The sequence below is a fragment of the Nipponia nippon genome, unplaced genomic scaffold (assembly GCF_047370975.1).
Source record: "Nipponia nippon isolate SJK-2023a ecotype South Korea unplaced genomic scaffold, ASM4737097v1 scaffold_4, whole genome shotgun sequence".
NCBI classification, from domain to species: domain Eukaryota; kingdom Metazoa; phylum Chordata; class Aves; order Pelecaniformes; family Threskiornithidae; genus Nipponia; species Nipponia nippon.
In genome coordinates, this window is record NW_028262358.1 from 23,617,999 (window position 1) to 23,630,898 (window position 12,900).

The window sequence follows — 12,900 nt, forward strand, 5'->3', positions numbered from 1 at the left end:
TCAAGCCAGAAAGACTACTAGAAGATCTGGGTGAAAAAAAATTCAGAACAGTCTGGTTTGCTACTGCAAAGTAACAAGCTAGACCCCCAAATTATAAGGAACCTTTTATTTTTCTTTTACATATTTTTTGGAAATTGTTTTTTTAAGCTTGTCTTAAGCCACAAAGTAAAGGCAGAGGTTGTGATTCTTTAATATTATGTAGTGCCTATGCAAAGAAATGTTTTCCCATTCACTAGTTGCCTGCTAGGTAAGACAGTTGTGTTTTGTGAACTCAACAGAATAACTTGGAGTTCCCACATGGTTCAAGTACGGTATAAGGTCCTGAGACAGCATTATGGGAATTATTGGGAAGTTAGAAGACTATTTGGATATAAATCTCAGGAAAATTCTTGAAATACATTAATTTTATTTTTATTGCATCATTATATGAATTTATGGGGTGTTTTGTTTGGTTGTTTACAGTCTTGAGATGTGGTTTGGCAACAGCATCTGTTATATTCATCTCAGCAATTCAGAAAAGGTTTTGCTGCATTTTGTCATGGGTGTCTCTTAATTCACCCCCTCATATCATTATATTTTTTATTTTAATAAAACCAGGTAAAAATTCTAGTTAAATTTAAAAACATTTTTACAAGCATCCCTTGTATGGTAAAAAAATCCTCAGTAACTACCTTCTAAATTTTTTTCCTGAATCTCTTGGTATGACCTTTTCCTTCATAAATGTATTATACTCTCTCACTTAAAAATTGAAGTCCTTTCAATACCAGGTTACCAAGGACAGAACACACTCTTCATACTGTCCTACAAATACATCTTTTGGGTCCCTTCCTGTAGACAGGCACTGCTGTCAACAATCCTGATATGTAGTTGCTTTCTGTGGATGGCACACTGAATCATGGCCATCAAACTTTACAACCACAGTAACCCATGAAGTAGTTAAATACAGACTTCATTAAAAAAATAAATAAAAAATAAAAAATTGGAGTGACATGACCCTCAGTAATTTGTGCCTCATCCTCGTCTTTATCAGGGGAACTACACAGGGTTTTCTATTTTTAATAGAAACTGAACTGGATCCTTGATCCCTCATTTATTATTTGAGAAGGTTAATTTAGTGGGGAAATCAGTCCTAAACATCATTCAGTATTCCAAAAGAAGTTAAACAGAGGACTTTCTTCTTTATTTTTAGATGTTATATACCACAGAGTGGTATAAAGAGTAAGGTATAATTCTAAACCTTACCTTCATAATATTCTAAATCAGATTCTTCTGTTAATAAAAAGGGATCTGCAGTAGCAGTCACTCCAACTAATGATGGTGGAAAAGAGTACAACGATAACAGTTGGCACCAAATAATTGCTACAAGAATTCAAGCACTGGGAAACATCACAGTGGATGGGCAGTACACAGGTAATCAATTCAGTTCCATTTTGCTTTATTATTTCGGTATTACTCAGAGTGTTGCTCACTTGCTTACTTTTCCACTGCCTGTCTTCATCCAGACAGCAAAAAATTCACTCAGTGTTCTGAAAAAATCACTAGTGTTTTGTCTGTGCATCTAAGGTATCTGTTCATTGTGAATCTTTGGTAATTTAATACTAAGTGTGAGGACTTTGTCCCTTTGTGCTTGTGACTCTATGATTGTGTTAATATTCTCTTGTAAAATAGAGTTGTAAATATTTCCAGGATATGTATGGGCAAGTATTAGGATATTGTGTTGCATTAGCCTCTTTTCTCAAATGTCAATATTCCATTATTGAGTTGAAAAATCTGTTGAAAGCATTGAACAGAAGAATAATGACCTATTTTGTTCAGGTTCTTCCTTAGCAACCAGTGGCAGTACCATTATTGGAGAGAACATGGGAGTTTTTGTTGGAGGACTTCCACAGGGTTATACTATTGTAAGAAAGGATGTAGGTGAGTATGGTTGTGGTCTGTATAATATGACAAGACTGTAGGCTGTATTGACATTGTGTCAGAAACATGAGGACAGTACTTAATTTGCATAATTATTTACATAATTGTTTTAATCAAAAATAAGTCTGTACAGTTTCTTGAATTTTATCTTTCAGGATAGATTGAAATATCTATATAGCTGATTTCATCAGCAGTAAAGCAGCGTATGAGGTCTGTGCACATTTTAATGTATTTTATACACAGAACTGGTATGCATGTGAAACTTATGGGTATATTTTACATTCTAGATTCCCAAAATCTTTTCCAAAGTACACATACAAACTGTTTTTATTAGCGTAGGGTTATGCATCCCACCTGGAGGCAGGGAGACAACATGCTGGCCTTTTTTGGTGTGCGTTTTTTTCTTTTGGTGTGAGTTCTGTTCCCTAGGGCTCAGTATTGGGGCCAGTTCTGTTTAATATCTTTATCAATGATCTGGACAAGGGGAGTGAGTGCACCCTCAGTAAGCTTGCAGATGACATCAAGTTGGGCGGGAGTGTTGAACTGCTGAAGGGTAGGAAGACTCTGCAGAGAGATCTGGACAGGCTGGATCGATGGACTGAGGCTAATTGTGTGAGGTTCAACAAGGCTCAGTGCTGGGTCCTGTACTTGGGTCACAACAACCCCATGCAACTCTACAGGCTTGGGGAGGAGTGGCTGGAGAGCTGCCCGGCAGAAAAGGACCTGAGGATGCTGGTCAACAGCTGGCAGAATATGAGCTGGCAGTGTGCCCAGGTGGCCAAGAAGGCCAAATAGCATCCTGGCTTGTATCAGAAATAGTGTGGCCAGCAGGACTACGCAAGTGATCATCCCCCTGTACTCAGCACTGGTGAGGCCACACCTCGAATATTGTGTTCATTTTTGGGCCCCTCACTACAAGAAGGACACTGAGTTGCTGGAGCATGTCCAGAGAAGGGCAATGAGGCTGGTGAAGGGTCTAGAGCATAAGTCTTATGAGGAGAGGCGTCAGGAACTGGGGTTGTTTAGTTTGGAGAAGAGGAGGCTGAGGGGAGACCTTATTGCTTTCTACAACTACCTGAAAGGAGGTTGTAGCAAGGTGGGTGTCGGTCTCTTCTCCCTAGTAACAAGTGACGGGACAAGAGGAAACAGCCTCAAGTTGCACCAGGGGAAGATTAGGTTGGATATTAGGAAAAATTTCTTCATTGAAAGGGTAGTCAGGCACTGGACCAGGCTGCCCAGGGAAGTGGTTGAGTCCCCATCCCTGGAGGTACTTAAAAGATGCATAGATGTGGTGCTTAGGGACATGGTTTAGTGGTGGACTTGGCAGTGCTAGGTTAACGGTTGGACTCGATGATCATAAAGGTCCTTTCCAACCTAAATGATTCTATGAGTTTGGATCCTTCAGGGATTGTTGCTTTGAACTCAGGGGTGTATGAATATATCTGTATTCTACAGTTATATTTATGTGGAGCTGGATTGTGGCTGGCTTCCAGAGAAATCAAAAAATATATGTCTTCATATATAAACTTGGTATATATACCAAGTGTATATTCTACCAGCAGATAACAGAGAGGTGACTGCATATAAAACCAGTGTACAGCCAGCTGTTCTCAGTGGATTCATATCCAGGCTTTTGTTGTTTTCATATTCACCTGAAAGCCAAATTGCTTGTATTAAGTTTGTATTCCCACCACTGATAAGGATGTGAAATCTAGTTGATGCCTTCATGTGAGGTACACTAGAGTACAACTTCCTCTATCCTTCTTTGTGTCACTTTACTAAAACCAGAAATACGTGCACATGTTCTTCTAAAACTTTGGTTCATAAAGTAATCCAGGATGCCTCCCTCAAAAACCTCAGCTAAATAATCAAAATGAGATTGACTATAAATGCCATTCGAGAAAACACCATCTGTAAAACCTGCTTTATATTTTTGTCCCCAGTAAAGAAAAAGAGACAGCAGCCATGAATCACTGTTTTTTTAATCCAAACAAGAAAAGAAAAACTTCCCGATGAAGCTTCTAATGGTGTATTCATCTCCCTTAGCTTTTGCAATGCTGTTTCTTCCTATTCAGCAGATGGATGCCTTTGTTTACAATTATTGTTTTGTTTCAAGAGGGTAAACCTGAAAACTTCCCTTGGAATCTTCATGGAGTGGATTTACGCTCTTGATTTGAAAGTACCTCTATGCAAAATCTCAAAAAGTTTAATATTTTCCAGGTACTTAGCAGTAGCTGCTGTCTTTAGTGACTAGACTCATTGAAAAATCTGAATTTAGCTTGGAGACCAGCTTTCTGAAGTCATTGATGGCTGGTTCTCAATGCACATATGGAAATATATGATAGGGTGAGCATGTATAAACATATAAATTGATCCCTGTGTTTAGTTGCAGGTGATTGGCTTAAAAAAATTATTTTCCTTTTTTGCAGGGATGAAGATGATAGTCCAGAAAGGATTTGTGGGGTGTCTCAGTGACATATTTTTGAAAAAAGTGCATACTCCCTATGAAAACTGGGAATCTTTGAACTGGGAGGATGCTGAAGAGCAAAACAACACCTATCATGTTTGGGAAGGATGTCCCATTGTCCTCTCAGAAGGAGCACATTTTCTTGGCAAAGGTACTTTGCTGTACTATTGCACTAGCCAAGTATGTTCTTGATATATAAAAGGTGATCGTATCAAAAGTATTGAAGTGATGTGCTTTTCAAAGCTGTTTTAGTTATAGAGGATTATTTTTGAATGGCTTAAAATTTGGTTTCTGGGTTTACAGCAGACTGCCATGTGGAAGAGGAGATGCATTCACAGACAGGTGCTGCTGCTGTAACTGTATGCATGTAGAACCTTTTTTCACCTTTTTTTTTTCACTTTTGAAGAGACACAAATGCCTATAATGTATCCAAAAAATGCCAGATAGCAAAATTTAGGACATTGCACCAGTTTGGTTTGTTGCAGTACATTATGGATAACTGTCCTTTATAAAGCTGAGTGATAAAGTTGTAAACCTTAATTTTTAAAACCTCTGAGTTCTTCATGTCAAAGTAGAAAGTAGCACCTAGATTTTTGCTTTTGGTTTCTTGAACCTATTTATTTATGTACTCGATTTAACTTATGTATGTATTCACTTGCTTTCAAGGGTTCCTGGAACTGCATTCAGGTGTTTTCAGTGGTGGACTGGAATTTGAGATCTCGTTCAAATTTAGAACAGATCAACTGAATGGATTGCTTTTGTTTGTTTACAGTAAAGATGGCCCAGATTATCTTGCAGTAAGTTGAGAGATACAAACAACTATATTCAGATATGACCTGTGAGTTTTGTCTACTAAGATATGTCCAGCATTTAAAACAATTTCAAACCATGTTATTTTTGTTTTACTTACTTTGAAATGCTGTGCACAGCAAAGTGTAAGGTGAGCAAAAAGACTCCCACAAATGCTCAGAATAAGTTACCCATGTTATTTATGTCATAAATAAGAAAGATATCAATATATGAACAGCAGAATTATTCTCTTTGCTGGATTAGAAGTGATTAGAAAAGAGAGTAAAAGACATGTATTAAAAACTTTTGATTCATTCTTAGTAAAGTATAGAGTTACCCAATTTCCCAGTTCTCATACTAGAATAAAATCAATTAAATTGTAAATCAAACCGTTCATGATGGAAATTGTCCAGTATCCTAAGAAAGCTTTCTTTTTGAGGTATATGTATTTTTTAAAATCAGTATGACTTGTTCATTTTGATTTGAAACATAAGGATTGTCACATAGGCAGAAATTAGTGGTCCAGCTTAATCCCATCTCATCCCTATCACTGTTTTCCCAACACTGTAGAGGAAGCTGCACAAATTCTGTATTAGGCAAATTTGTGGGATAATACCTGTGAACTTTCTTTTTGGTGTCTGTTAAATAAGAGTGTTTTATGCTCAGAAATATTTGTGCTTCCATCTTCTTCCAGGATTTTGTTTAAGGTTGAATGTGTTTGTTGTAGCTTTTCAAATTTTTTTATTAGTTACATGGGTCTGGATTTTCATATTTTTCTTCCCCCAAGTATTTTGAATGTAATTAGACTGTAATCGCCATTGCTTAGTGGGTCAACTATAGTTACTACTTGCACCAACTAGTAAGTATTACATTGAAAGTAATATATCTTTTTAGTTGGTCCCAGAAGCAATCATTTACATTTAGAGGTTTTTGAGGGTATTGTTACTCTTTATGACCTGATCTGCCCTTTCTGCATTTTTATTGAATTTCATTTATTCATTTATTTATTATAATGCAGCTGTTTTGCTAATGGCTGTCATGTCACAGCCTGTTTTATTGCATGGCATTATATCTAATGCGCCTTTTCTCTTAAACTTCTGACCTAAAACATATAAATATATTTTTCTCCTTTTCAGGTCAGCTATAACTTACTCTGTACTTATTTTTATATTATTGACTTTTCCAGCAGATAATTTTTTCCTGGATTTTGAATTCTGCTAGACCTGATTGCATCTTCTTTTTCAAGCAGCCTTAGTTCAAAAATTAAGCTGAGCTCTAATAAGAATTCTTGCTAATTACATGTTATTACTTTAGTTTTGCTCTCAAGTAATGACCAAGATGATGAGCTAATAGCATAAGATGCTATACATACACTACTGTCCCACCCTAAAATGACTGGTATGCGTGTAATTCACAGTACAGGGGCACTATTTACGTGAACAGTATTCACAGCGACAAACATGGGGCTTGGGTTCTTCTGGAGATTCTTCTGGTATGTGATCCTTGTTTCCTTTCTATTGTTCTGTGAAAGACTAACAAAGATGAGAAAATAGCTTTGGACTATAAAGGATGAAGGGGACTTGCTAAATGGAAAGTGCAGTCAAAAGCATAAAGTAGTGAGACAAAACACTTTCCTTCTCTACTCATACTTCCAGATTTTTGGCAGTTTTATATTGAATATTATTTTTAGCACTGAAAACTGTGATTAAATAATTTTCTTAGCATTTGCCCTAATTCAAGTAAAATTTTTTTTTATCTCTCTTTTTACTCCTGACCTCCACATCTCCATAGCCTTAAGATGAGGAATTTTAGAGAGGATGAGTATACGCATGCTTTTCCAACCCTTGCAGCTTTGTGTTCTACACATACATAATGATGACAGAAGGTTTTTCCGTACACTTGAGCTCACAAAAAAAAAGGTTAATAGAAAGTGAAAATGAGGTGTGTAGCATGTTGCGCATGAGCTACGATGTCTTTGTTAGGAGCTGTGGTCAGGAGACAGTTGCACTGCAAAACAGATTAGAAGCTATACCACTTACTCTGAGTGCCAATGTAAGACGGTATTCCCTGACCTTTCCCTTTGCATAGGTCACAACTCTCTTATTAGCTTTATAGTTTTGGAATGACTAAACTAGACACGTGGCTGACCTGCTACCAAATGGCTAAAGATTCTGTCTTGTCTTCTGCCCAAGACAAAATTATGTCCTAGAAGGTGCTCTCTGTAAAGGTCACTTCTTCCATGACTTCCATGCCCTGAGAATTTACTCAAGCTAGAGAGGTCAATCTGATTCTCTTTGGATCTAGGCACAATAATTAACAGCAAACTGTGACCAGATAAACTAGTACGAAACACTAGCTCTCACTCTGGCACGTGTTTCCTCAGGAGTTTGTGATTGAAAGAAGGTAATGTGACTGCTGATAGAGTTTGCATTACCGATTTTGATGCTGACCGCTTCAACAGCAGTGAAAGCCCAAGCACTGTCAATCATCTTATGTGTGACAGTGTCACCAGCTCCCAAGACGTTGTAGCTGATGAAGCGGACGTTGAATTCAAGAGCTGATTTGCTTCTGCAAAGCTACAAAGTAAGAAAGGAGTCCTGCAGGAACCTTTTCAAAAGAATTGCACTTCAGTAGCTGCATGAAGTAAAATAACCAGTGTCCAAGATGAAAGTGTTACCTGCGATGGAGCTAAGGAGGGGTATGAAATAAATGTTTTGGGGACTCAAAGTCAAAATTTTTTCATTAGCAAAGAAGTGACTGTACTCATGTAGGACTTGTGAAGGTGGTATTCCTGTTGGTCACCAGTGATTTCTCTCTGCTGGTGTGAGGAAGAGTCCTATTCCCTTTCCATTAAAGAATGACTGATTCTGAGGAAGCTATTGAGGAGTCTGTGTTTGGGCTTCTGCCCTCTGGCTGGCCAGTCTGAACAGGACTGGTACCAGTACAGAACATCTCTTTAACCTTATTGATTTTGAATTGGAAAGACCGGTTTAACATCAGTTCTATGTACTTTTTCTTTCAAAGCGCTCACAAACTGACTGTCATTGCCAAGTTCTTTCAAGTCTGTTGCTTGTCTCTGTTGATACCCCTGAATCTCAGGATGACTTCCCAGTTCAAAGGAGATGAAGCCATGATCAGTCTTGTAGTTCAACATTGGTTGAGATCGTTTTGGATGGCAGGTTTAACAAAGTGTCATTCAGCCTCTGATGCAGCCCCTATCCTATCTGAGTTTTGTTCTCAGAGCTATGGCTGGATATTCCTTTCATCTTCAAAATCATGTTTATAAGTAGATTAAGTGAGGTAGGGACTAGTCCCTGCAGAGAAGGAAAATACAGAAGCACAAAATAACTTAGGTAAAGGGATCTTTTGAAGTAATTTATTCTAAATCTCCACTAAAAGCAGAGCCGATTTAGTTAGATAAGGTTAGTCCAGGCATTTTATGTTTGAATATTGTGCATCAGTCTGTGGATGGACAGTCCACAGCTTCTCAAATTCTACAGCCTGTTCCAATCTTTGACCATCCTCATTATAGAAAAAAAAAAAAAAATCCTGATAGCTAACTGGTTTCTCTTGTTACAATTTGTCTTTTGCCTCTCATCCTTTCATTGTGCACCTCTGAGAAGAGTCTGGGTCTGTCTTCCCTGTATCCTCCCATAAGGTATTTGACAGTAAAGTTCTCCTCCTGCTTGCTCTTAAGACTGAACAAACCCTGTTCTCTCAGCTTCAACTCATACATCAGGTACTCCAGCCCCTGACCAGCTTGGTGCCCCTCCACTGGATTCACTCCAGTATGCCAATATTTTTCACATACTGAAGTGTCCACAACTGGATACAGTAGTCAGATGTAGTCTTATATGTGATGAATAGAGGGGAAGAATCATCCCCTTGGACCTACTGCCTACCTTATTTCTAATACAGCCCAGTGCATGTTGGCCTTCATCATTTCAAGGGTACATTGCTGACCAGTGTTCAATTTGTGATCCATCTTGACCCTCAGTCCTTTTCTTCAATGATGTTTTCTATGTCTGGAATACCAGTGGCAGTCCCCTTTGCTAACAACTGCAAACTTGCTGAGAGTATACCCCCTCCTATTGCCCAGGTCATTAATAAAATTTTTAACCAGAATCGATCCCTGTATCAATCTAGGAGAGATGCCGCAGCCTGCCACTGGGCCTGTAGAAGCTCTTCTTGCCCCTCATGTCCTGTTCCAGATTCAGGCTAAGTTTTGGCTTTCTTGGTTCCAACCTTACATGCTCAGATATATCAAAATAAGAATTGTGTGCATAGAGAACACTATTAATAAAACTTTTCAGTGGTGCTTAATATTTGTACCCCAAATTCTGAAAAGCAAGTATGGTTTTAAGCATTAAATTGAGAATCTGCTCAGGTTTAGAGCTGTTATATAATGCTGCTGTTCTGTTGAGAGATGGCAACTAAGACGTCTGGCAGAAGACTAAAATGAACTTCATGCATTTCTGGTTTAAAGTAATAATATATTTTCCAAGAACAGATTAACAGTCAAGCATTTTTTTAAAATGGTCCCAGAATTTTGAATGAAGGGCTATGAACTCATGGAAATAGGAAAAGTTTTGGTCCCAAAGAAACAAACAAACAAAATCCTGTTTCATGAGCAATAGTCAGCGTGCGCTCTGGGACAGGACCTGTATTGCCCATCATATCTCAAGTACTGAGTTCTTTCTTCAGTTGAGGTCTCTGTTAAGGAAATACAACCTAATTACAAATACTGCAATATTAATATTATCAGTAACCTAAATATGTCAGTTTCTCAATACCAGTGATAAGCATTTATATTAAATCTGTAGTATTTATTTCACTTAATAAGATTTTAGCATGGAAACAATGCCTTTTTATGAATGTATCCATATTTTTCAACCACCAGTTCATCACCTAAGTGTTTATTGTTCTATACCTGCCAATTTACAGTCTCAGCCTACTTGTGTTCCATTCAGTTAGGATAAGAGTCTTGCAGTAAAGCATTTGGAAACTTCTGCAGTGAAAATTTAAGTAAAATGTATTTCTATTAGTGAGTTGGCACATTAATCTCAAGCACATACAAAAACAATTATTTTTCTTACAAGATTTAGGAGAATAAGAATGAAATACAGAATCTATGTGTGCTGGAAAAATTTGAAATTGAGTTCACCAGCCAATTAAAAAGACCTTAATCAGGTCTGACATTTCATTTCCTTATTATCTTGTTACATTCTTCTAAAAAATGAATTGATAGATAAAATACTGTTTTCTCATTCTCAAAAAAAAGCAAAACAGTCCTGGTTCATTGTCTTTTATTTTACTTAGTTACATTAGTACCAAAGTCAGTTGTCAAAAAATCAGAATATATTTTCCTGCCTTCTGAATTAACTAATACACTGTATTTAGCATGTTTTGTATAAACAATTTTATTGTAATTTCTGCTATCCTGAAGATAAAAATGTCTTGTTCGTTGATCTTGTTCATTGACTCTCTTGATTATTTTTTTAAAATAACTGTGTCTGTTGTTGCTGTGTATGTGATGTCTCTTTCAAAATCTTTTTTCTGTTTTAAAATATATAGATTGAACTGAAAAGTGGAATATTAAACATCTTTTTAAAAACTGGCATTGTCTTTACACAAGTGGATGTCTGGTTAGGACTGTCCTATTGTGATGGAAAGTGGAACAAAGTCACAGTGAACAAGGAGGGCTCCGTAGTTTCAGCCAGTATGAATGAACTGAGAGAGCAGATGCTTGAACCCCGTATTCAGCAGCTGAAAGTAAACTCACCTGTCTACGTAGGAGGAATCCCACCTGAGATTCAGAATTTTTATAAAGAACTGGGGTTAGAACAAGGTAAGATGACAAGAACAACATATGTTTTTCGAAAACTGGTGTCATGCACAAAGTGGACATTCTGCTGCTGATAGTGTAAATTCATGAATATGTAACATGAATTTTTCTTCTCACCTATTGTTTCTTTAACTACAAGTTATCCCAACCCATCTAGCTTTGCTTAGTCCTGATCCTTTTGTAATGCTATAAAAATTCATCCAACCCAGTGATATCTGAAGCAATCTAACTCATAGCAGAGGAAGTGGAGAGTAGCAAATGGTAATCTGAGATGCCCAACCAGAAGATCTCAAACGTTCATCAGAGAAAGCCAGTTCAGATACACTTATTTCACTTGATCAACTTGTGTCACTTGCAGATCTGGAATACAAAACCAGTGGAAGACAGTAAACATAGCTTAAATCACTGTAATGAGGCTGGTTGCTGCCACATGGAAGAATTGTTGAGAGTTTATTAGTCCTTTTTTAGGCGATACTGATTCTAGTCTAAAAAATTAAGTGAGAATAAAACCCTGAATTTGGATTTTGGCTATGTTACCATGATATTTTCCATGTTATCAGGTGGAGGGGGAGGGTCATTTTTAGCCATTATTCTGTCCCTTCTGTTCTGGAACAGGTCAAATTTCTAGGGAAAAGAGAGACACATTAATTACAGCCTGATACTAACAGCCTCCACAAAAGGATCTACTGTATGAAATGTAGTTTAAAAGTGTCCAATATACTAGGTCTGTTTACAGTTTGGGTGTGTTTTTTCATTACTTATGAAGCTATTCATCAGTCATGTATTTTTCAGATAATGGGCAAATAAGTAGCAGTCAGTAAGTGATTAGTGGGGAATCTAGTAAGTGGCTTTGCATGAGCTCACATTGAATGCATGCATTCAAGGAAGCTCTGTAGAGCTTCATTGAAGCCTTGTGATTTCACAGCTATAGAATAGTTTGAATCAAATCCATGCACTGGCATTCACAGATAGCTCAAAAATATTGTTTTAAGTATTCTTCCAGCTGTAGGTATCCCATATATTATAATCTTCCTCCAGGTTCTGTGTGCATAATATTTATGGCCCAAAAGAGCTAGCCAGTTGTACGCTGTCAGTGTTGCCTCGTAGCAGTTGCCTCGTGGGTGGATGCATTCACAACTCCTGCAGCAAAGAGATCTGTGAACAAAGAATCTAGGGCAAAATAACGTCTAAAGTGAATGTCTGAAGTGGCACATCAATAAACATTACTTTTTTCACTGAGCCTCCTCAGCATGCTGCAAAATAAGATGGTGGCTGTGAATTTATATTCAGAGCGTCTGAAGACAAAAACATTCTTGCGTGTTCCTAAACGTAGATTTAGATGAGCAAGATTAGGCACTACAGCTTTGAATATACTTTTATTTAGGACTATGATGATGTAATGGTATGATAATAGAATATAGAGACCTTACCAGTTTAATAAATATTTACAAAAGGTTTTCTCCATTAATGGCTGCTTGGTAGTTAATTTTGAATAAAGGAATATTGTTTTTCTCACAGCAAATAAGGGATAAATATCCTTCTGCTCCCACCCCACCTCCATGTCAGTTACAACTTTATTTTAAGAAATTTCAGCTAGAGTCTGTGACCCTTTGCATGACCCATCGCATGACCTCCTCAGAGATCAAGGTGGAGGGGAGCTGGCAGGAATGTTTGTGAGAATTTGTACTGTTATTACTTATTCTGCAGCTAGCTGAGAGTAAACAAGATTACTTGGCTGACGTCAGTCAGAAATCTTCAAATAGTGATAAATGCAGCTAAAAAGATACTAAAAATAATGTATTAAAATAGGTTATACAGTATGCATCTCATTGGAAATTAAACTACTGTTCATTTTGTCTAATGATTAAGATGACCATGCAGA

At 37.4% G+C, this 12,900-nt stretch overlaps 1 protein-coding gene across 1 annotated transcript in view; it reads left to right on the forward strand.

The window, feature by feature from the left end:
* Positions 1 to 12,900, forward strand: part of USH2A (usherin) — a 391,921-nt gene that overhangs the window by 144,078 nt on the left and 234,943 nt on the right. Inside the window, exons 22-26 of the mRNA XM_087774988.1 lie at positions 1,284 to 1,410; positions 1,816 to 1,926; positions 4,362 to 4,535; positions 5,051 to 5,181; positions 10,748 to 11,021. Of these exons, the coding sequence (XP_087631114.1) occupies positions 1,284 to 1,410; positions 1,816 to 1,926; positions 4,362 to 4,535; positions 5,051 to 5,181; positions 10,748 to 11,021 (817 nt within the window). The remainder of the gene's footprint in view (positions 1 to 1,283; positions 1,411 to 1,815; positions 1,927 to 4,361; positions 4,536 to 5,050; positions 5,182 to 10,747; positions 11,022 to 12,900) is intronic.